At 51.7% G+C, this 24749-nt stretch overlaps 1 protein-coding gene and 1 long non-coding RNA gene across 4 annotated transcripts in view; one reads left to right on the plus strand and one right to left on the minus strand.

Moving 5' to 3' along the window:
* MDGA2 (MAM domain containing glycosylphosphatidylinositol anchor 2) overlaps positions 1-1408 on the minus strand; it is a 216427-nt gene extending 215019 nt beyond the window's left edge. Inside the window, exon 1 of the mRNA XM_071426035.1 lies at positions 945-1408. Coding sequence (XP_071282136.1) covers positions 945-1017 — 73 coding nt within the window. The 5' untranslated portion in view covers positions 1018-1408. The remainder of the gene's footprint in view (positions 1-944) is intronic.
* On the plus strand, positions 612-24468 carry LOC139589585 (uncharacterized). 3 transcript variants are annotated; one of them, XR_011679061.1, is made up of 3 exons: positions 612-1023; positions 4111-20907; positions 21323-24468. It is a non-coding gene; the product is annotated as an uncharacterized lncRNA (long non-coding RNA). The 3 variants fall into 3 exon arrangements; XR_011679062.1 differs by having other exon boundaries at positions 4111-12063; positions 12140-24468; XR_011679060.1 differs by having other exon boundaries at positions 4111-24468.
* Positions 24469-24749: the final 281 nt, after the last annotated feature.

The following is a 24749-nucleotide window of genomic DNA, read 5'->3' on the forward strand; positions in this document are numbered from 1 at the left end:
GGCAGCACCAGAACCGGGGCATCACCGGGAATGGGGCAGCACCGGGAACGGGGCAACGCTGGGAATGGGGCAGCACCGGCAATGGGGCATCACCGGGAACGGAGCATCGGCACAACCGGGGCATCGGCACAACCGGGGCATCACTGGGGTTGGGACATCACCGGAACCGGGGCATCGCTGGCACCGAAGCATCACCACGGCCCGGGCATCACGGGGACCGGCCACACCGCGGCCAGGGCATCGACAGAACCAGAGCATCACCGGCACCGAGGCACCACCGCGGCCGCGGCAGCTCCGGCACCGGGGCACGGGGCAGCATCCCGGCCGCAGCCCCGGCGGAGCGCCCGGTTCCCCCCGCCTCTCGGCTCCGAGCAGCGCCGAACCGGGGCCACCTCGAGGGCGCGGGGGCGAGGGGGAAGCAACAAGAGCGCGGCCCCAGCGCGGAGGGGGAGCGGAGCGGGCGATGCCGCCGGTGATGTGCAAGTCACGGGCAGGGGGCAGCGGGGCCGGGGCAGCGGAGCCGCCCGCCCGCGGGGTCCGCGCGCCCCCGGCGGAGCCCCGGGAAGTTTGCGGCGCCTTCGCCCCCGCCCCTGGCTCCGCGGCCGCGGGCGGCAGCGCCGCCGGTAACAAGTGCGGCGGCCGCGGGCGCTCCGCGGGCGCGGAGGAGCCCCGCGGAGGCGGCGCCCAGCGGCGGCCAGCGCGGCCCGGGACCGGCTGCGGACCCCCCCCCGAATCGCCCCCCGCCCTCCGCCCCCCGGCCCGGTTATCGCCGTGAAATGTCAGCGTCTCATGGCAACGGCGCTGCCTCCGCTCTGCCTCCGCCGGCTCCCGCGGCGCGCAGCGGGGCCACGCCGCTCGCCCCCACCCCCCCATCCCCCCCCGGCCCCCCCGCCCTTCCGCCCCGGCGACAGTCGCGACAAGGTCACGCGGCGCCCCGGACTCACCGTACACCCCTTGGCCGGAGCTGCCCTCCAGCAGAACCGTCAGCAGCCCCAGCAGCCCGATCGCTACATCCATCTTCACGTGAGCATCCACATATCCAGCCCGGCGGGGCGGGGGGGGGCAGCGCAGCGCCCGCCGGAGCCCCGCGCTCCGCTGCGGCCGAGCCGCGCACGCCCGCGCAGGCAGGGCGGCGGGGGCAGGCGGCGGGCACCGCGCCGGTCCTCCTCCTCCTCCTCCTCCTCCTCCTCCTCCTCCTCCTCCTTCCTCCTCCGCCTCCGCCTCCTCCTCCTCCTCCTCCTCCCGCTGCGCAGCGGGCGGCGCGGGGCGAGCCCCGCTCAGAGCGAGCCCCCGGCAGCGGCAGCCCCCGCACCCGCTCCGGGCCGCGGCGCCCTCAGAGCTCCGGCCGCCGCCGCCGCCGCCTCCCGGGGCCGCCGAGCGCCGCGCGGGGCCGCCGCAGCCGCCTGCGCCCCGCGGCCATCAGAGGCCACCGCGGCGCCGCGGCCCCCGCATGGTGCGCGGGGCTGCCCGCGGAGGGAGCGGAGCGCGGAGCGCGGGGCGCGGCGGGGGCGGCGCGGGCGGGGGCGGGCGCGGGGCCGCGGGGAGGCTCCGGCTCCGGCTCCGGCTCCGGCTCCGGCTCCGGCTCCGGCTCCGGCTCCGGCTCCGGCTGCGGCGCTGCGGGAGCGGCTCCCCCTCCTCTCAGCGCGGCTGCGGGGCGGCGGCCGGGCCCATGGCGGGGGCGGCGCGGGGCTCCCGCGGCCGCGCTGCGTGCGGGTGCGCTGCCGTGCGGGCGCGGGGGAGCGGGCGCGAGTGGCGGCGGCGGGGCCGTCACGTTGTGCTATACGTGCGGGGCCGGCAGCCGCAGCCCGGCGACGTCAAAGCTGCGTGGCTGCTGCCGCTGCTGCTGCTGAGCGCCTTCCTCCGCCTCCTCCTCCTCCTCCTCCGCCGCCGCCGCCGCCGCCCCCCGTGGCCCCGCGGCTCCGCCGCCGCCGCCGGGCGCGCATGGCCGCGGGCGCTGCCCGGGCGGGATGCGCGGGGTGACCGCGCCGCTCCGGGATGCGCGGAGCGCTGGGACCCGCACGGAGCCGGTGCGTGGGGGCCTGGCCCGCTCCCTCCCGGGGTGCGCGGAGCGCTGTGAGCCGGGATGCGCGGAGCGGGGCGGCTCGCATGGAGCAGGGATGCGTGGAGCGGTCCCGCTCTGTCCGGGGCCCGCTTTGTCCCGGGATGCACGGGCGGTCCCGCTCTGTCCCGGGTCCCGCTCTGTCCCGGTCCCGCTCTGTCCCGGGATGCGCGGGCAGTCCCGTTCTGTCCCGCTCTTTCCCGCTCTGTCCCGGGATGCGCGGGCAGTCCCGCTCTGTCCCGGGATGCGCGGGCAGTCCCGCTCTGTCCCGCTCTGTCCCGCTCTGTCCCGGGATGCGCGGGCAGTCCCGCTCTGTCCCGCTCTGTCCCGCTCTGTCCCGCTCTGTCCCGGGATGCGCGGTGCCGCGCGGTGCGGTGCGGACGGTGAGGGGCGCCCTGAGCCCGCGCTGCGCTCCCGGCCCGAGGGGTCCGTCCCGGGCTGCGCTTCCCAGCTCCGAGCCCGCTGTCCCCCGCTGTCCCCCGCTGTCCCCCGCTGTCCCCCGTCCCACCCCGCTCCTTCTCTGCCCGGTTCTGGGGCACCCCCGGGCTCAGCCCCGCTGCTTCCCTGGCCCCCGCGGGTAAAACCCCTGTAAAACCCCTGTGCTTGCTGCAGCTTGTGTCCCAGGTCACCACCCTGGGGTGACAGAGGGCACAGGGAGGTGACAAACCAGCTGCTCTCCGTGTCTGATCCAGCCAATGCCGCTGGGTTTTTATCGGGTTATTCCCCCTTTAGGAATCTCAAATACCTGAGACCCCCGACTGGTTCCCAGCCCCTTCCCAGCCTCCCTGAGGTCCCCACGCTTTGGGATCCCATGGGATTTGTGCTGGCCAAAGTCTCTTCTCTCCAATTGCTCAGAACAAACCAAGGATTTTTGTGGAAAAGGCTGCCCCTGTCCTCTGCCCTTTTTCCTTGATTTCTCCAAGGATTGCCCCAAACCCGTGGGCACCTTGGGAACCGATGCAGCTCCCTCTGCCTGCACCAAAAGGATCCGTGCTCCAGGCCAGCACTGTGACCGTGCTCTGGAAGGGACAATTGCACTGTCAGGGTTCGTGTGACCCCACAGGACACTGCTAACAAGGCTGGGACTCTTCCAGAGCTCTCCTGACAGGGGCTGAGCCTTTCCATCACTTCCATGAGATGATCCAGCACGTTGTGTTGGACCTCTCTGCTGTGCTTCCACCCCCAAAGGGCTTGGGGCACCCAATCCAATCCAATGCAATCCAATCCATCACTGGAATTCCAGCAGGGAGCTGAATTCCCTCCCAGCTGGGGCTGTTCCCTATTCCCAGCCTGGTGAGGACGTGGGAATGGGAGAAGGGATGGGTGCAGCCCTTCTCTGTGCCTTCCCCGTGCCCCCCGAGCTCAGGCTGGCACCCAGCAGTGCCCACAGGGTGCTGAGGGTGACACTGGGGTGGTTGTGCTCAATCCCGTGTCCCCCTCAAGGGACTCTCCTGTGCCATTCCAGACACTCTCCCTGCCTCTGGCTGCCTCCCATCCCCTTCACTGCTTGGTCTCCCGTCTGAAGGGACCCTCAGGTGGCTTCTCTGAGTCCTCCTGATGCTCCTTTCTCTCTGCTTTTCAGTTCCAAGGAGAATTTGGGGACATCTCCAGAGGCTGCACTCCCAGCACCACCTCCAGCTCACCACCTTCAACCTCCACCTGCATTTGGGCTTTTTTCTACCTTCAGCCCCTCCTTTTTCCCCTTTTCCCCTCTTTCTCTGCGCCCTCCAAGCAACATCTGGGCCACATCTGGGCTCTGCCCATCCCAACCCAGAGCTCTGGTCCCTTCCCAGGGATTTTCCCCCCATTTTCCTTTCTTCCTCCTCCACCCAACCACCCCACAGCACAAATGTGGCCACACTCCAGAACTTTTTGACCTCTGTGAGTGTTTTCCTCGCCTGTAAAGCTCCATCCAGGGCATGTTTGGGAGGAAAAGCTGGAATTCCTCGCGTGGAAATGGTGGGGAAAGTGCCACGTTCCCTTTTGGCTGCTCTGTGCGTTGAACATCAAGAACAAGTTCAAGGGCTGGGCTTTTCTCTCCCTGTTTGCAGCCTTCCCATGGCGAATTCCAAGATGCTCCCAGCACAGCCAGATGTTCTTGGATCCTGGAGGCTGGAATCGTTACCTGGCTGGAACAGCCCTTGGGAGGGATGCTGTTAGCAGGTTGTTAGCACACCACTGACAGCATTCCTTGGAAATTCAGCCGTTGGCACTGCAGAGGAGGAAACCTCACCAAAAAAAAAAAAAAATCACTTGGAGTTGGGGAAAATAATTCCCAGTCTGAAATTAAGCAGGTGCACAAATCTCTGTGGGGTAAGAACCCAAATTATTTCCACCTGAGGTGTTTTGTTTTTTTTTTTTTTAATTTTTGTTCTTAAAAGTTTAAATATTGCAGCTACTGCTGAGATTTGCTCAAGGATGTTTGGCTGTGATCCCAAATCCAGGAATCTCTCTGGACAGGGAGGAGAAAGGAGGAATTAAAAGAACTCACTGAGTCAGAGCTGATTTTCCTGCGTATCCCAAATCACTTTCTGTGATGTTCAATACAGAGTTGCTCCCTGCTGGAATAATTTGACTGGGAATTGTGAAATTCAGCTGGTCCCAGGAGCAGGACTGGGGTTTGTGGTTGGGCTCCAGCACCTCCAGAACTTGTAGGAAAACATTTCCCAAAGAATGGGAAATTCAGAGCCTGCAAACCCCCCTGGCTGCACTTCACTGGGAATTCTCACAAGGCTTATCCAGCACTTTTAACCCCAAAACAAATCCCTGGGTTTGTCCCTGCTCCCAAACCCGTGAGATTTCTCCTCTCACTCAGCCAGGCCTGGCAAAGTGTGTCCAGAGGGCCACCACACCTGGGATGGGATCCAAGGGGAAAAGAACTGGGAGAGGTGAGGATTCCCAAATTCTGGATCTGCACTGGGAATCCCTTGGGGGGAACCAGGAGATTTGGGATCCATCCATGCCTTGCAGAGATGCAGCCAGGGACTCCTTGGGTGACCTGGACGCAGGCAGAGCTCTCCAATCTCACGATAAAAGTTGATTTTCACGAAATCCTGGAATTTTTTGCCATCCCCCATGCACGAGGAAGAATGGAGAGGCTCCAATGGGATTTCCTTTTATTCAGGGAAATAAACTCCCTTTGATTGCCTTATTCCAAAGAATTCCCAAGTTTCATTTCCATGCTGCAACAGGGGCAGCTTCAGCAGCACGAGTGGTGTGGGTTGATAATCTCATTTACCTTCACAAAAATTCCCCTTTTTCCTGATTTTCCTGCTGATAATGCACCAGACACTCGTTATTTTTGGAATGTCAGCCATGCTGGAGTTATCCTTGTCCACTCCTTGTTTGTCCAACAGCCACTTTTTGGGATGGAACGCATCTTTCATGTGATTTCTTGATGATTTCCGGGATGGAAAATCCAAAACTGTGGCCCACCCAATGGATTGAGCAGCCTCGTTTGTCACTGGTTCATTAAATGTGACCCATTTCTGCAAGCACCAGGTTGTTCTTAGTTTATAAAAGGGAAAAATGAAAATATTTTTAGCAGGCACTGGGATTTGGTTTTAACTGCTTCATTTTAGCCATCCCTCACATTCCAAGGATTGTCCAGTGGGTGACCACAGCTGGAATAGTTTGATCCATCAGAATATCGGGGTTGGTCGTTGTCTTGGTTTGGAAAGCCAGGTGTCTGCTAAGGAAGGCAGGAGCCTCCCTTGAAATGGAAAATGTAAAACTCCCCCCCTTCAAATTGTTATAATTTTGAAATTAAGGGTCTCTCGGGCAAAGATATGGGAGTAGGAATAACAGTTCTTTACTAGGGAAAAAAATTTAAAAATTAGAAGACAATATAAAAATATAAACGTAATACAAAGCAGCAGTGCCAGAGCCAGACCATGCCCTGTCCCCTGTGTGTCAGGGGGTGGCACAGCCCCATCCCATGGGGGCTCAGCCCTCCTGCAGTGCCAGCTGTGGCTCTGCTGGAGCAGGGATCCTGCACAAGGGGGGAGTTTTCCTCTGCAGCTCCAGGGCTGCTGCAGATGGGCCTGGGCTCCCTCTGGCCATGCAGGGCAGCAGAAGCTGCTCCTCTGGCAATGCACTGGGCAAAGGCTGCTGGGCTGTCCCAAAGCTCAGATTGGATCCAGGTAGGAATGCTTGGCTCCTCCCCTGGGCAATGCAGCATCTCCCCATGGGATGCTGGGATTGGATCAGCCCTGCAGGGACACTCAGTGGCCATGGACAGCAGAGATCTCCTGCAGGGAGGATTGGCTGGGGGAGAGATCAAGAACAAACTGCCCCATGGACAGCAGAGAACTGCCCCAGCTCTGACAGATGGGGATGGAGCACACACCCCCAGCCACATCTTGCATTTCCAACCTAAGAAAGGGATAAAAACTCCTTGGATCCCAAGGATTTCACCCTCAGCCCTTCCCTGTGGGGTGCAGTGGCAGCCTTACCCCTGACTGTGCTTTCCTCCCCTCGGCAATGAGGAGGCCCTGGAATTCCCAGATCCAGAGGATTCTGCAGAGGTGTGGAGGGACATCACCCCCACAAATTGCTGCGGGAGGGAACAAATTGCAGGTAAATAAAACCAACTTCAAACTTAATCACAGATAAATCAACCTGAATTAGTCTTACTCCAATAACAAAAATTCCAGGGTTTTAATGCTTCCCCCATTCCAGCAGCCATTTCTTCCAGGAGCTCTTGGACAGCTTTTCCGTTTTACCCAGCACCAATCAGAAGCAAATTATTTTCTCTCTCCCTGTTGGGAGCAAGTCCACAAATAATTGAGATTTGACTGAAGGAGACCATTAAGCACCATTAAAATCCTGAGTAATTCCGTGGTGTGGGTGAGTTCTGTGGTGCTGTAGTCCCCCCTTTTTCCAACTTCCAACAAAAACGAAGGGAAAACTCAATAATTTCCCTTGGTCCCATAATTCTGATGGATATGGAGTGTGTTTAGAGTGGGAACATTATAGATAATTAACAAATCATCCCAGAATGAGGTGGGGAACACTGGAAGAGGGAAACTGTGAATTCCCCATTCCTGGAGGTGTCCTGGAAGGGCTTGGAGCAACCTGGGATAGTGGGAGGTGTCCCAGAGGGTGGAATGGGTGAGTTTTAAGATCCCTCCCACCCCAAACCATTCCAAAATTCCACGACCTGAAATGTTTTATGGAATTTTTCCTTTTCTCGCACATTTTCCCCCTTCAAACCAGCAGAGGAAAAAAATCAGGAGCCCAAACACCAAATCCTCTCCTTCAGGCCATCACAGGCTCCTCCCAGCTTTATTCCCAGCCCTTGGATTTCAGTCCATCCCAGAGAGGTTTTTCCCTTTTTGGGGCAGGTGCTGGGATTTCAAATCACCACCAAAGGCCCATTTTAAGTGGCCCCAGCTCCCCCAGAGGTTCCAGAAGCATCTGCTTTGTACTTTTCTCACTTTCCTGATGAGCTGGAGTCTGTCCTGGAAATTGGAACCCATTTTTAGGGCCAAGCCTTGTAGGGATGGAGTTTTGGGGTAAGTAACAGAGTGTGACAAACCTGTTAGCCACACCTGTTTTCCTCAGTGGTGCAGTTCGAATCTCAGAATTACAAAAAATTACATCAAACCTCCTTTCAGCCCAGCTCTGCTCCCCAGGATTGCTTGGGATAAAGAGGAATCCTCCTGATGTCCAAACATTTACATGGCTCAAACAATTTGTGCTGCTGGTGGGATGTGCACAGCTCTAAGGCCAAGCTTAATGTTAGGCTGTGCCTTAGGCTGGCTCTCCCTGTGGGGTTTCCCTTTTTTCCCAGATCAAAACATCCCAGGATAATGTCAGGGGTGTCAATGATGTCAGGGTCTGTGGGATGTTTTGTGGCTGGATTTTTTTTTTTTTTTTTTTTTTTTTTTTTTTTTTTTGGGGGGGTTGTTGCTGTGGATGCAGGAATTCAGGATTCAGGTTTTTCAGGAATGGCTGAGAAAGGGAACCCCATGCCCAACCTCTGGGAGTGCCCAGGAAAATCATGGAATAGCTGGGGTTGGAAGGGGCCTGGAATTCCATCCGTGAGAGGGGCAGAGGGGACCTTCTGGCTCTGACAAGTCCCTTGTCCTGCTGCTGCCTGTCCATGTAACAATTCCCAGTTCCTCCTTTTTAGAAGTGGGGTCGGGCTCTGCTCCAGGGAACAGGGACAGGAGCAGAGGGAACGGCCTCAGGCTGGGCCAGGGCAGCTCAGGGTGGGCACAGCAGGAATTTCCATGAAATTTCCAGGAATTTCCAACCGCCCATGGAAATGTGGTTCTTGCTGATTCCAGAGCTGCAAACCAGCAGCAGATCCAAGAGCTCCTGTGGGGCTGGGCGTGAGGGGACCACAAGGGACATCCATGGAATCATGGAATGGTTTGGCATGGAAGGGAACTTGAAGATCATTTAATCAAGACCCTGACATGGCAGGGACACCTCCCACTGTCCCAGGTGAATCCAAGCCCCAGGGTCCAACCTGGCCTTGGGCACTGCCAGGGATCCTCTGGGAATTCCATCCCAGCCCTTCCCCACCCTCCCAGCCAGGAATTCCAGTATCCCAATATCCCATCTAACCCACTCTCTTTTACTTTAAATCATTCCCCCTTTTCCTCCTACTCCATGCCCATGGAAAATTCCCTCTCCATCGTTTCTTTAACTCCTGAAAGGCCTCAATGTCCTCAGAGTCACCCCCCAGCACCTCCTGCCTGCCTGGAGATGGGATTGCGGAACCCCAGAATTCCAGTTTGGCTTGGATGGGACCCTGGAGCCCATCTCATCCCAAACCCTGCCAAGGAAGGATGGAATTGTTCAGGATTTGGCTCCTGGCCACGGTGCTGCTGTTCCTCAGCAGGGTGTGGGTGTTCCTGTTGCTGGTTCTGTGCGTTCTCCCCCAGCTCTGGCTGCAGAACTCAGCCCCGTGGTGTCAAATAATCAAAATAATCTCGTGCCCTGCTGTGCCAATGTTCCCTGGCAAGGGAACAGCGAATCCCTGGGGAGAATAGGAAAGAAAGGGGTCACATTTAATGAACCAGTGACAAACGAGGCTGCTCAATCCGTTGGGTGGCCACAACGGTGGCAACGAAATTTTGGATTCTCCATCCTGGAAATCATCAAGAAATCACATGAAAGATGCGTTCCTTCCCAAAGACTGGCTGTTGGACAAACAAGGAGTGGACAAGGATAACTCCAGCATGGCTGACATTCCAAAAATAACGAGTGTCTTGTGCATTATCAGCAGGAAAATCAGGAAAAAAGGGGAATTTTTGTGAAGGCAAATGAGATTATCAACCCACACCACTCGTGCTGCTGAAGCTGCCCCTGTTGCAGTATGGAAATGAAGCTTGGGAATTCTTTGGAATAAGGCAATCAAAGGGAGTTTATTTCCCTGAATAATAGGAAATCCCATTGGAGCCTCTCCATTCTCTGTCACTCAGGGGGAAACAATTCAATTGTTCCAGGAGCTCCTCACTGCAGCCACTCCACACTGAGCACAGGGTGGATTTTATCAGCAGGAGATGTTTCCACAGGCTTGGAATTTCTCTGGAGTGGTCATGGGCCAGGGGACCCAGCACCACCCAGTCCTGCTGTGCTTCCCTACCCCGAATCCATGCAGGAGCCCGTTCCCCTTCCAGAAGAACCCACTGTGATTAAGGATGAAAAGGAATATCTTTATTTTATCTTTATTTTAATCCAGTTTTGAGCGGGGCCGATGGGATCCTGGGAGTTTCCTCGTGGATTACGTGGGATGGAACCTCTTGGGAAGGCTCTAAGGGATCAGTCTCTCACACTTCCCAGTGTCACAGACATATTTAATGGAAAAATCCTTTCCTTAGGATTTTTTCTCCTGAGCAGCCAAGAGCCCTCAGGAACAAAATGTGAAGAATAGTTATCTGCTGCTGTGGAATGCAACAGGGGCATCTGGGATTGGGCTCATGTGGTTGTTTCTAATTAATGGCCAATCACAGCCTAGCTGGCTCACACTCTCTGAGAGTCAGGAACTTTTGTTATCATTCCATTCTTTTTCCATTCCTTGTCAGCCTTCTGATGAAATCCTTTCTTCTATTCTTTTATTATAGTTTTAATATATCATTTTAATATAATATATATAATAAAATGATAAATCATTTTATTAAACCTTCTGAAACATGGAGTCAAGATTCTCATCTCTTCCCTCGTCCGGGGACCCCTGTGAACACCACCACATTTGGTGACCCTGATTGAAGAAAAATTCTGCATCCCAGGAAGCTGGAGAGGAGCAAATTAAACTTTCCCTGGGCTATTGCACTGTGAGTGTCACTGATGATTGCTGGCTCTGGACAGGGAGCTTCAAGGAGTCTGGAGAAAATGTTTTTGAAATTCCAGCAGGGTGGACTCTGGATTGGGATTTGGAACATTTCCAACTGGGGTGGTGTAGGGTGTGAGGGTGGTGAGGCCCTGGAATTGTTTCCCAGAGAATTATGGAATCACTGAGGTTGGAAAAGCCCTCCCAGCATGAGGGTTGGAAAAGTTCATCCAACCTTGTCCCCAGCACTGCCAAGGCCACCACTGCCCCATGTCTCCAAGTGCCACATCCACAGGGATTTAAATGCCTCCAGGGTTGGGGACTCCGCCCTGTACCTGTGCCAGGGCTGGGCAACAAATTTAGGGAAGAAATTTTGCCAAATATCCAGTCTAAACCTCATGGAATCATTGAGGTTTGAAAAGTCCTCCAGGATCACCAAGTCCCAGCTGTGCCCAATGCCCACCCTGTCCCCAGCCCAGAGCTCTCAGTGCCACCTCCAGGGGACACCTGCAGGGATGGGCACTGCAACCCTCCCTGGGCAGTTCCTGAGCCCCCTTTCCATGGGGAAATTCCTGCTGTGCCCACCCTGAGCTGCCCTGGCCCAGCCTGAGGCCGTTCCCTCTGCTCCTGTCCCTGTTCCCTGGAGCAGAGCCCGACCCCCCCGGCTGTGCCCTCCTGGCAGGAGCTGTGCAGAGCCACAAGGGCCCCTGAGCCTCCTTTGCTCCAGGCTGAGCCCCTGCCCAGCTCCCTCAGGGATTCTGCAGCCCCTGCCCAGCTCCCTCAGGGATTCTGCAGCCCCTGCCCAGCTCCCTCAGGGATTCTCCTGGGGTTCCATGCTGACATCACTGCCTGTGCCCTTCTGCTCACCCCTTGTCTGTCCCACAACAAAGGGACAAACGCCAAGCACAGCCCTCACCTTGACAACCAAGGGCAGTGACCCTCCCTGCACTCTGAACTCAATTATTTTTCCTGATCCAGACCCAAAATGGAGTGGAATGAAGACCTGAAATGGTCTAAAATGAAGAGGAATTTGGGATCAGGTGCATTTGGAGGCATAGTGGGGGTGAAACCAACGGGAGCATCCCCCGGCTCTGACACGGGGTTGTAATTGTGTAATAAGCACCGAGTTTGCTGCAAAATCTGCCTTTTAATTCCCCTCCAGTTTATGAGGCACTTCACACACCTGCCTAATAATTTGAACAATAATAGCTCGCAGCGACGAGATTTGCAGGTGAATTCCAGACATTAATTGCTCCTTTTTCAGCTCTTTTCAGCCAAGATGTTTTTCTATTCCTGTTCCAGATGAGTCAGGCTTTTCCTTCTCCTTTTTAATGCCTCTTTTTCATCTGTGCAAGCTGGGCTGGAAAGGGGAACCTGTTTCAGTTCAGCTTGGGTGAAAACGAGCTCAATTCGGAGCATCCTTTGCCGCATTTTCCCATTTTTCCAATGGGATGAGCAGGGAGGAGCAGCCCATGATGGACATTCTCAGGGTCAGCATGAAGGGAATTTTGGGTTTTTGCAACCACCAATTTTCCCGGAGAAACTGGGGAAGGGATTGGTGGTGGATGTGATGGAATGTGAAGGGAATTTTGGATTTTTGCAACCATAAATTTTCCTGAAAAAACTGGGGAAGGAATTGGTGGTGGATGTGATGGAGTGTGAAGGGAATTTTGGATTTTTGCAACCAACAGTTTTTCTGGAGAAACTGGAGAAGGAATTGGTTGTGGATGTGATGAAGTGTGAAGGGAATTTTGGATTTTTGGCAACCATAAATTTTCCTGGACAAACTGGGGAAGGAATTGGTGGTGGATGCAACGGAGAGCCAGGGATATGGAATCTCATGGAGCTGCTCCTGCAAGGAAATACCCAATAAATTAAAATATCAACTATCCTAGCAATCCTTTTGACATTCCATCCAAATTCCCACATTTTGAGGGCAATGCAGATTTGGCCACTTCATTAACAAGCTATCAATTATTTATCTAATTCCTGTATTATTCATAAAGCAGAAAAATAAAGAGGATTTCCCTCCTGAAATGCACAAGTGGGAGTAGAAAGAAGGAAAAAAATCCTCTCCCATACAACAATTATTTGAGGATAATTATGGAATTTTAAAGATCACATTTCACACAGGTCAACTCTTCATTCCACGAGAGATGGTTTGGATTACTTTCACTCAGAACTGGGAGTTTCCACCCAGTTTCTGGGATGAAAGGGTTAAATTTGGGATTTGAGCCAGACTTCAGAGGAAAAGGGCTCGGAATTTGCTGTCCTGGTTTAATTATTCAGCTTTGCTCTTGTTTCAGAAATGTTGGATTCTTTTCAGGTTTTGCAGCCACCAGTGAGGTCAAAGAGGCACCACCTTGAGGTGGTTTGTGGGGCAGGGGTGCTCCTTGTCCAAAAAAGGGGCAGGAATTTGGATAGAATCCAAGGAAAGTAAAGTCCGGAGCCACAGCTGGGCCAAGAATTCCTGCAGGAAACCCACGAAGGGCCGAGTATCCCAGAGATCATCAACCTTCCAAGAGGTTGGAATGTCACCTGGGGGGGTTCCTTTGTCAAGGAGCACAGAAATTTGTGGATATGAGGAGTTTAACCCATCCCATTCCCATCATGTGGGATTTACTCTAAACTCTGTCCCAGGCTGCTCCAAGCCCTGTTCCAGCCTGGCCTTGGGCACTTCCAGGGATCAGCCACGGATTCTCTGGGAAACCTGAGGCCTCCCCATCTTCCCAGCCAAGAATTCCTTCCTAAAATATTCCCACCAGGGGATAAAACATCCCACAGGTGGCTGGGGATGAGCAGAGAATTCCCCGCAGGGAATGTCTGGAAAGTCCAATTTTCACACTCAGAAAGGACAAAGGGAAAACAAGAGTGGCCAACGGGTGATGTGGGTGTGCACATAAAAAGGGTTAAATAGGATGAAAATTAGAGATAATTGAGAAAACCCAAATGTTGGGTGAATTTCCCTTTGTTTTCCATAAGGAGAAGGAATCCAGGAGTGGGAACCCTCCGTCCTTCTGGAATGAAAGGAGAAGCAAGAAAATCTCCAAGTGCTGCATGAGGAGAAGCTGCATTTTAAATTTAATTTTGCTGCATTTTTCACTCCTTTGGTGCTGAAAAAACCCCAAGAGAAAAAACAACTCCCTCAAGGTCTTGGTGGGTTTGAAATATCCAAAACAAAAAAAAAAAAAAAAAAATCCAAAAATAAAAACAAAAAAAAACACTGGGAAAGGCCTGGAAATCTCCAAAATTGATTGGATAGCTCAATATTCTGCTCAGCTTCCAAATTCTTTCCTAAGGAAAGAGTAATTAAGGCTGTGGAAGCAAAGGATAATTTCCATCCTGGTTTTATCTCGGATAAATTACAACACCTTTTTATCTTTCAGATAAGAGAACAGGTTCTTAGATAAGGGAAATGGAGCAGATCCAAGCTATCTCATTCAAGGAGAACATTTGAGTTTGCTCCCCACAGAGAATTGTTCCTACAGGTGGAGATGCTGGGATTGATCCCTGATTTGCAGCTGCCCTGGAATGTCCTGAGTGTTGAGCAGGAATTTCCTGGGATCTAGAGGGGAATGCTCTGCCTTGGAATGCTCCTATTTATTTTGGGAGTTAATCAGAGAAAGAACTCCAGAGCAGAAATTTGGGATATAACAGGTGCTTGTCCCAAGGAGTTGGGCGCCAGGGAATCCCAAATTTGTTTGGGTTGGAAGGGACTTTAAGGGCAGGGACACCTTCCACTACCCCAGGCTGCTCCAAACTTCATCCAGCCTTGGGCTTTTCCATCTCTCCTGGAACATGGAAAATATGAACTAATCTTTGATGGATTTATTTAATATTCCCCAAACCCCACGTGAAGTAACTTCATCAGGATTTTGCCATCCCCAGTTTTTGACCAGATTTTAAATTCTTGGAATCAGAGCCTAATTTCTGTTGGAAGGGATTTATGGAATTCCTTGGACCCAAGCTCCCTGTCAAAGCAGTGCAAAGTTAAATGAGGCAACCCAGAGTTCAGGCCGGTTTATTTCTGGATATCTCCAAGGATAAAGATCCCTTCTTACAGTCAGGAGAAATTCACACATTTCTCCTTCTAGGAACTTTTCCCACTTCATCTGTTTGCACAATTTTCCCAAGGAGCCGGGACTTTATTCACACCCTCTAAACCATTTTAATCTTAAATAAAAACCCCGAAACCACTGGGAATGGGAGATCAGAGCTGGCTCCAGCAGGGTGAGTCTTGGGAGATAAAAAGGCCAACAAAATTTATAATTGTTCAGCCCTGATAATTATTTCCTTTGGCAAGAGCCAGAACTCCGTGTCTTGGGAATTTCTGGAGCAAGTGGAAGTTTCACACCTGGAAAATGACTAAAACCTCCCACCCCCACAGGTGAGGGTGGTGTAAAATCCTGTGAAATCCTGAGTTTCCTTCAGCAATGGGCTGCTCCAGCCTGGATCCCCTGGAGGGCCACAAATCCTCCAGCAAACCTCGGCTCCTCTCTCCATGATCCTGCCAGGACCCTGCTCCAGGCTGGGCTCCTCTATCCATGGTCCTGCCAGGACCCTGCTCCCCTCTGCATGAATCCTGCCGGGACCTTGCTCCTCTCTCCATGAATCCTGCCAGGACCCTGCTCCCCTCTGCATGAATCCTGCCGGGACTTTGCTCCTCTCTCCATGAATCCTGCCAGGACCCTGCTCCAGGCTCGACTCCACTGTCCGTGGTCCTGTCAGGACCTTGCTGCTCTCTCCATGAATCCTGCCAGGACCCTGCTCCTCTCTCCAGGACCCTGCTCCAGGCTGGGCTCGTCTCTCCATGGTCCTGTCAGGACCCTGCTGCTCTCTCCATGAATCCTGCCAGGACCCTGCTCCAGGCTCGACTCCGCTATCCGTGGTCCTGCAAGGACCTTGCTTCTCTCTCCATGAATCCTGCCAGGACCCTGCTGCTCTCTCCATGGTTCTCCCAGGACCCTGCTCCAGGCTGGGCTCCTCTGTCCATGGTCCTGCCAGGACCCTGCTCCTCTCTCCATGACTCCTGCCACGACCCTGCTCCTCTGTCCATGGTCCTGCCAGGACCCTGCTCCAGGCTGGGATTCTCCATGGGATTCTCCCCCTTTTCCCTTCTTTCATTCCCAAAACCCCGCTGGTGTCGCTGCTGGGCTCAGCCTGGAACTGGAGCCGCTGGAATTGGCTCCATCAGGAATGGGAGAAGCTTTTGTCACCTCCCCACAGATCTCTGCAGCCCCAACACCACCAAAACCTCAAAGCATGGGAAAATAAAACCCCAATGCCACCAAAACCCCAAAAGACAGGAAAATAAAACCCTACTGCCACCAAAACCCCAAAACATGGGAAAACAAAACCCCAATGCCACCAAAACCCCAAAACACAGGAAAATAAAACCCTACTGCCACCAAAACCCCAAAACATGGGAAAATAAAGCATTTTTGGGCCATGGTTCCTGAGAGCTGTGCTGCTCGTGGAAGTTTTTGGTGCATTCCTCACCTTGGAGCAGAGAATCCTAATTAATGATGGTTTATTACATTGCTCATCAGTCCTCAGAGACGAAAACAAAATAAATTTGTGCAGTTGTGGCCCTGAACTTGGTTTGTTTCTGGCTCACTCTTGGTGTGACACCAAACGTGTCTCTCTGCCTCGTGCCTCAGTTTCCCTTCACAGCCAAAATCACACAAAGCTCATCAACCTTAATGAACTCATTAACGACAGCACTCAGGTGATGGTGGTGATGAAGGCCATGGAAGTCCCTAAATTAATTTGGGGGGCTGGTTTAGGAATGGTTTAGGAATGTGGTTTTGAAATGTGGTTGCCATTACTTCCCCGGGTGCCTGGAATTGTCTCTGGGAGCTGTTCCTCAGTGAATCCTATCAGAATCACTTTTCCTGTCAGAATCACATCTTTCCCTGGGTTGTAGTGGTGTTCACAGGGGTCTCAGGATGAGGGGAGAGATGAGAATCTTGACTCCGTGCTGCAGAAGGCTGATTTATTATTTTATGATATATATTATATAAAAATAAAATGATATATTAAAACTATACTAAAAGAATAGAAGAAAGGATTTCATCAGAAGGCTTGAAAGGAAAGAAAGGAATGGAATAATAATAAAATCTTGTGACTGACCAGAGAGTCCAAGACAGCTGGACTGTGATTGGCCATTAATTAGAAACAACCACATGAGACCAATCACAGATGCCCCTGTTGCATTCCACAGCAGCAGATAACCATTGTTTGCATTTTGTTTATGAGGCCTCTCAGCTTCTCAGGAGAAAAACTCCTAGCAAAAGGATTTTTCATGAAATATGTCTGTGACAGGAAGTGAACACAGATTGGTGTTGCCACTCCAAAACCTCTTCTCTGCGTGGCCATGGGTGAGGGAGCTCAGAGTCACCTTCCAGAAACGAAGTTCCTGTGAAATCCTAAACGATTTTCTGCTCTGCTGGTACACTTTGGAATAAAGATGGAGTGGATGGGGAATGGGGCTGTGTCAAACAATTCCTGAAGGGGAAAGGCAGGGGAGTTCTCATGGGAGTTTTCACACTCGTCACCCCAGACCTGGGGTATTTTCTGAGTCCCCATTGTTGGGAGGAATGATGGATCTGACTCCATGTTCTTAGAAGGGCAATTTATTATTTTATGGTACTATATTATATAAAAGAATACTAAACTAAACTATACTAAAGAATAGAGAAAGGATACTGACAGAAGGCTAAAAGATAATAATGAAAACTCGTGGCTGCTTCCAGAGTCCCGACACAGCCTGACTGTGATTGGTCATTAGGTCAAAACAATTTACATGAATCCAATGAAACAATCACCTGTTGGGTAAACAATCTCCAACCACATTCCAAAGCAGCAAAACACAGGAGAGGCAAATCAGATAATTATTGTTTTCATTTTCTCTGAGGCTTCTCAGCTTCCCAGGAGCAAAGTTCTGGGCAAAGGGATTTTTCAGGAAATATGATGGTGACACAGACCTGCTTTATAAAGTTATTATTTTATGGCTCTAAATCTCACAGCAGCACAAACCAACAGCCGTGGGTCAGTCAGATGGAGAAATCACTCAAAATGAATCCATGTGGGACGGCACAGGGGAATTCCTGTTATTTGTGGGATCAGCGCAGCTCTGGGCTCTGCCCTGTGGGCAGGAATGTCCATCACTGTTAATCCAGCTTTAGCTCAGCTTCCAGGCCCCCATAAAATCCAGGTGGAGTTTCAGCTGCTGGGATGGGGATGGACTGCATGGAAGTGTCTCCAGTCTGTCTCAGTGTGACACCGGCCAATGGAGTCATGGAATGGTTTGGGTGGGAAGGAATCTTAAATCCCACCCAGTGCCAGCCCTGCCATGGCAGGGACACCTCCCACTGTCCCAGGGTGCCCCAGTGCCCAGCCTGGCCTTGGGCACTGCCAGGGATCCAGGGGCAGCCACAGCTGCTCTGGCAATCCCAGCCCAGCCAGGAATTCCCAATTCCCAATCTCCCATCCATCCCTGCCCTCTGGCAGTTTAAAACATTCCCCCTTTTCCTGGTGCTGGCTGTCCATATAAAAATTCCCTCTTCCCCCCTTTTAATGTGGGGTCGAGCTCTGCTCCAGGGCACAGGGACAGGAGCAGAGGGAACGGCCTCAGGCTGGGCCAGGGCAGCTCAGGGTGGGCACAGCAGGAATTTCCCCATGGAAAGGGGGCTCAGGCCTTGGAGCCCCCATCCCACCCAAGCAGGCAGCAGAAGATCCCAAGGAATCCTTCCCTGTGCGCTCAGGGACAACAACAGCACCTTTATTTTTATACATCTGTTCCATCAGCACTTGGAATGACCATTGGGCAAAACTCTTCTGCAACTTCCCACCAAATTTAATTCTTCTTTCATCCCCCTGCTTCTTTTTTTTTTCGCCATTTTTCCCGCACTTCCTGCTTATTAATGATCAGAGGAATGATTTTATTTGCTTGTGACTCCAGAAATTTTCAATTATCCGGCACGACTGGCTGCACGTGGAGAATAATGTAACATATGCTAAGTGTATGCATGACCTATTTAAAGGCATGGATAATTTTCCTGGTAAAACTCTTTTAATGGGACGTGGCTGCCACACTTCAGTGAGTGGAAAATTGGGATTTTAAGGAACGTTACAGTTGGTGCAAGGAGAGGAGCAAGGATAAAAACAGGAGCCAGGTGTTTATCTAATAATAAAGTTCATTGTTTGTGGAAATAACCTGGAATGTTGGAGGTTAAGGGATCAGAAACCTGGCCAAGACCTTTAGGAATTTTGCCGATATGGAGGCATTTAGCCAGGATCTGAAATATTCAAGAGGAATTGTTGTTCTGATCTTGGGTATTGCTGAAATCCAAGGAAAATCCTCAGGAGCTGAAATATTCAGGAAAATTGTTGCTCTGACTTTTTGTCCACTGCTGAAATCCAAGAAAATTCCTCAAGTTTTCTCCCTTCAAAGCTCAGATTCCTTAAAGGCATCACAGGCCTTTATTTTAAAATATTTGCTGTATTATTTCAAATTCCTCTGATTTAAAGCTGTTAAAAATGGGCTGTTTGGGGGGTCAGAGGTCAAAAATTAAAAACAATCACATGAGCTGAGCTGGTCCATGGGGTGGATTCTCTCCTTCCCCTCTCAGAGCCCTTTCCCAAAAATTCCCATCAGAAGATCCTGCTGAATTCAGAGCTCCCACCAGCAGATCCAAACTGGACTTCAGGCCTTCAAGTGGCATCGGAACCATGGAAAATCTGAGTGGAGAATCCTACCTCTGCTTAAAAATTCCACCTCGTTCCCAGGCTGAGTTTTTCCAGGTCTGGGTGCTAAATTTTATCCTGAGCGATTCCTGGATGGAAGAGGCCTCTCCTTGGGAATGGTGTCAAATGGAGGTCCTTGGGAATGGTGAGCAGGACACGCTCACACCTTCTCCAGACAGACCCGTCCAGCCTCACCTCCAGCAGCTCTCCAGCTTTTGTGCTCCTGGTGCCCGTGAATTTTCACTGTAGACACCAAAATTGGGTTGGATCAGTGGCAATGAAGTCGTTACACAGAATCCCAGAATTTATGAGGTTGGAAAATGCTCCAAGATCAGAGTCCCGAGTGCCACCTCCAGGAATTCCTTGGGCACCTCCAGGGATGGGCACTCCAAACCAGAGGACAGATATTCATGGAACCACGAAGGCTGGAAAAGACCTCAAAGTTCATCCAACCATTCCCCAGCCCTGCCAAGGCCACCACTGCCCCATGTCCCCAGGTGCCACATCCACATGGATTTGAAATCCCTCCAGGCATGGGGACTCCACCCTGTACCTGTGCCAGGGCTGGGGAACCCTTTGAGGGAAGAAATTTTCCCCAATATCCAATCTGAACCTCACAGAATCCCTGAGGCTGGAAAAGAGCTCCAAGATCAGAGTCCCAGCTGTGCCCAATGCCCACCTTGTCCCCAGCCCAGAGCTCTCAGTGCCACCTCCAGGGGACACCTGCAGGGATGGGCACTGCAACCCTCCCTGGGCAGTTCCTGAGCCCCCTTTCCATGGGGAAATTCTTGATTAATTTTAATTAATTAATTTATGGCATTAATGCTGGCTCCGAGTGCGACACTGTGTCCCTGATCTCCTGTCCCCTCCACTCCAGGTCATCTGGAGGGTGCTCAATGGCATTTTTTGGAATTTTGCTTTGCAGGACTTGGTCTGTCCCACCTGCAGAAGGGTTACAATGCTGCTGGAGACTGGGCAAACTGGGACAAACTGGACAAACTGGGACAAACTGGGACAAACTGGTATTCCACGTTCCCCCTGCCAGGGACACCTCCAGCCTGAAAATTTGGAATATTCCCTTTTGGATGGGGGAGTGAAAGCTCTGAGATCATTCAAACACGGGGATAAATCCCAAAGAAGCTCCACAAGAGTTTTGTGATTTGGGATTGGGAATCCTGCAGGGCCAAGGGCTGCAAACCCTGGGTGTTCCCAGCCCATCCTGCTGATGTTGGAATTCTTTGGACACAAAGTGACCAAATCTGGGTGGGCTGAGCCCCACAAGGAGGGGGTGGCACTGACCCAACAGGAGGGAGCTTCTGATCCCAATCCTTGGTGATAAACCCTGGGATTTTTATTTAGATACCAATTCCCTGCTGTGGCCATTCAATTCCAAGACACACAAGGACAAGGAAAAGGCACAGAATGAAGGAATTTTCCCTCCAGCACAGGCAGAGTCCAAGTTTCTCCCAATTCTTTCCCATCCAACCTCTCCAGACCTTTATCTTCCTGATAAGGCAGCAGCTGCAACTTGTTCAGGCACCACTTAACGCAGTCCCAAAGGGCAGGAGGAATTTTTTTGTAGGGATCACTACTCCCAGCTCATGGAAAAATAAAGGGCACCTGAGGATGAGGTTCAGGTAGGCTGGATATTTTTTTTCCATAATGCTGATTTTCTTCATAAAATAAAATTGATATTATTATTTCTTTTTTTCCCCTGTCTGGTGCACAGACCAACTTCCTCTGGCTCAGCTGGAGGCCTATGAAGGAGAGAGAGATTTTGTGGAAAAAGCAACTTTGGGATTCACTTCCAGCCCAGGTTTGTCCCAGAGCCTGGACAGTTTGGCCAAATGGGCCCACACGAGGAGGAGTTTCTGAACTTTGGGGAAATGCCAGGTTCAAGGGGGGACGTGGGGCAGGGGCTGGGGAAGGCTGCACCTTCCTGGTACCCCAGCAATGGGGGAAGGAAGAGGGAATGTGCAGGAGCTTGAGATAAAATGAGGCTGCACCTCTGAAACCTCAAGAGGAAAACCCCAGGGGACGGTCTCCTTTATTGGAATGAAGTTCCAGGACTCCTCTCTCTCCCTGATGGACACTGGCTTTTCCCAGCGGGATTTTCCACACACTGGGATACTGGAAGGTTTTCCATGGCAGGAGGTGGAATGAGATGGGATTTAAGGTCTGTTCCAACCCAAATCACTGCAGGAGTGTCTGTGTGTCCTTCGTGCCAACAGGTCCATGGCACACCTGGGTGCTCCACCACAACTCAGGGCTCCTCATCCTGCAAGCATCCCAAAATCTGGTTCTTCCTGGCTATGGATGCTGGACAGTTTTTCCCATGGAAGGAGCAGTTTGGGTTCAATTTAAAGTCCAGTTTGTGAGTGGTGCCCACCAGGACACTTTCCAGCCTGGCTGCAGGAAAAGCAGCAAATGCTCACTCAGCTTAAGTAGGGAAGATTTATATTTCTCTGACATTGGATAAATCTGCTCAATTTATTCCCAATTCTTTCCCTAAAGGACCAAGTTATCCTTAAAACAAACAACAGAATAGCTGGAGTGGGATATTTCATTCCTGCCAATAAAACAACTATAACAGCAGCAATTTCTTTGTGCGGGGTTTTATTTCCCTTTACTGGGTTAAAGTTTGTGCTCTGGGAACAGATTGCTCCAATTTCCCTCTCCATGTGGGAAGAACCACTCCACAGGCAGAGCATGAAGGACTTGGCTTTCCGATGGATGTGCTCCAGTTCAAACTCCAACAAGGACGAGGGAATTTTCAGCTTCTGAGCCTCTTCTCGGAGGGATTTCCACAGAGCCCTAAAGAGAAGCCTCTGCTGGCAGGCAACGAGGAGAATTCCATGGAATCTCACAATGGTTTGGGATGGAAAAGCTCGTCCCATCCCACCCCTTTTCCATGGCAGGGACACCTCCCACTGTCCCAGGGTGCCCCAGTGTCCAGCCTGGCCTTGGGCACTGCCAGGGATCCAGGGGCAGCCACAGCTGCTCTGGCAATCCCAGCCCAGCCAGGAATTCCCAATTCCCAATCTCCCACCCATCCCTGCCCTCTGGCACTGGGAGCCATTCCCTGGCTCCTGTCCCTCCATCCCTTGTCCCCAGTCCCTCTCCAGCTCTCCTGGAGCCCCTTCAAGCCCTGCCAGGGGCTCTGAGCTCTGCCTGGAGCCTTCTCCTCTCCAGGGGAACATTCCCAGCTCTCCCAGCCTGGCTCCAGAGCAGAGGGGCTCCAGCCATGGTTCTCCTCATCATCTGGGAGACACCTGGAAAAAAATTAATGGAATAAGACTAAAGCTCTGCCTGTATTCCCTGGATTTTGAGCTTTTTCCATTCCATCTGTGCCAGATCTCCACTCCTTGGCATGAGCTGATCACTTGGTGCTAGTTAAAATTCCTGGATCAGCTCAGACATCTCTTCCCAGTCCTTTCAAATCCTCAACACCAATTTTTTTGGTGATTAGGGCTCCAATCAAATTTTATTTTAAATCTCTTTTTTTACTCTCCAGGAGACCTGGAAAGGATCTGGAGCCCCACACTAGAGATACAACAGTGCTGACAGTGCCAACTCCAATGCCTTTTCCAGGCGAAATGTTTTGGAATGCAATCTGTTTAATTCTCTGGGACCTTTGGGACACAACACCACGGTAGCTGAGCAGCTCTTCATCTGGAAATCAGCTGAAATAGACTTTTTTCCCCAACATTTTGCGTTTACCCTCTGAGAGAATCAGTTTAATCAGGGAAAACAAGAATTTAAAAGGATTTTCAGGCTGTTCTCTGAGCACTGAGTCCCTTACAGAGCCCAGCAGTGCCTGGAATCAGTGATGTGTCCTAGGAAATCACCCTCTCCCTAAGTGTGGAATATCCTGAGTTGGAAGGGATTCACAAGGATCAAGTCCAGCTCCTGGCCCTGCACGGGACAACTCCAAGAACCCCAAAATGAGTTTTTTCCTCCTTTTTTTCTCTCCTTTTTTTTCTCTTTCCCCCGTCCTGTTGATAAGGGCAGTGATGGAGTGGCTTCATCAACCCAGCCTCACTCCATCCAAATTCCCAGGATTGTGCCAAAGCTGTCAAGGTCTGGTTTCCCACAACCACGTCTGCACATGGAAGTGATGTTGGAATAATGGAATCTTAGGATCATCAAGGTTGGAAAAGATCTGGGAATGTCCAAGGCCAGGTTGGACAGGGCTTGGAGCAGCCTGGGACAGTGGGAGGTGTCCCTGCCCATGGCAGGGGTGGCACTGGATGAGCTTTAAGGTCCCTTCCAACCCAAACCGTTCCATGGTTCTGTGATTCTCCTTCAGCTTGTGAGGAGGACTTGGAGGGCTGTTCCCAAATTTTAGGAGGGGCCATCCTTTTATTTTGATCCCTGCTGATCATGATCCCATGGAAATAAGTTGGCTACAAGCTGGAATTTTGGCCAGAGGAGGGGGGAAAACTCTCTGGAGATGCGGGAACAACAGGATTTTTGAGTTTTGAGGTGTTGGCCAAGAACAGAGTGAAGGGTGGAAAGCTGAGCTTGCTGCTCCTGCAGAGATGTAGGGAAAAAATTGTGGAGAGGAACCAAATCATGGACAAAAAACTCATGGAAAATAATTGTGGAGAGGAACCAGATCATGGACAGCAAAACCATGGGAGATAATTGTGGAGAGGAACAAAACCATGGACAACAAAACCATAGGAAATAATTGTGGAGAGGAACCAGATCATGGACAACAAAACCATGGGAAATAATTGTAGACAGGACCCAAGTTATGGACACCAAAGCCACAGGAGGGGCAGTAAACTCTACGGGTGCTGAGAGCAAGACATTTGGGGATGTGTGAGAAAAAACCAGGGAACTCTGGATAAGGAGACGATGGAATTCAAAGCGTGAAGATGAATTTTATTGCGGTCACAGTGCTCTGTGAGCAGCAAGATCCTGGTTGGAGCATTGGGACACTGAGGATCTTTCTTGGGATTGTGACCAGAGCCAGGAGCAGACAAACGAGAGCAACAGCGAAACTTTGTCAGGCTTGGCTCAACTGGAAATTCAACCCAATCAGACTGACCAACAGACATTTTCCTTCTGTGTCTTTGCTCTCTATGATTGTTATGTTGGCTGTTAGTAAAGAAAGTTTCTTGATGTTGTGTGGACTTCTTTTGACATTGGATGGGAGGGTGGGCTAAATTTTGTCTTCACAAATGGAAAAGATTCTTTGCAGTAATTGTGGTGGAACCTGTTTGGATGGCGTGGCTACCACTGCTGTGAAATTGTACTGAGATGTTACATTTCTATATTAAATGTGATTTGGGGTTACATTTGTTATTTTATGTTTATTTTGTTTTGACTCAGGAAGAATAAATACTACATAAAATTTCATTTTCACTGAGCTAAGAATTTCTAATTCTTGAGGTTCATAAGGAGCCTTAGGAAGAAATTTGGTCTGACCATTCCTAGCATCTACCGGATTCAAAATTAATCGTGACAAAATGAATCATTTTGAAGGGATATTTTCTGGAATTGGCCGTTTGTCTGCTGGTAAACTGAGTAAACATTGTTGAGAATGGCCTTGAGTGAGGTAAGGAAATGGATTCTAGACTTGACGTATTGGTTAGAGTTTCTTAGACATTTTCTTTTGCTTGACTCATGGGCAAGGGCATTATTTTTCTT

The sequence above is a fragment of the Agelaius tricolor genome, unplaced genomic scaffold (genome assembly GCF_023055355.1).
Source record: "Agelaius tricolor isolate 1412-34295 unplaced genomic scaffold, bAgeTri1.0.p SCAF_5, whole genome shotgun sequence".
NCBI lineage: Eukaryota > Metazoa > Chordata > Aves > Passeriformes > Icteridae > Agelaius > Agelaius tricolor.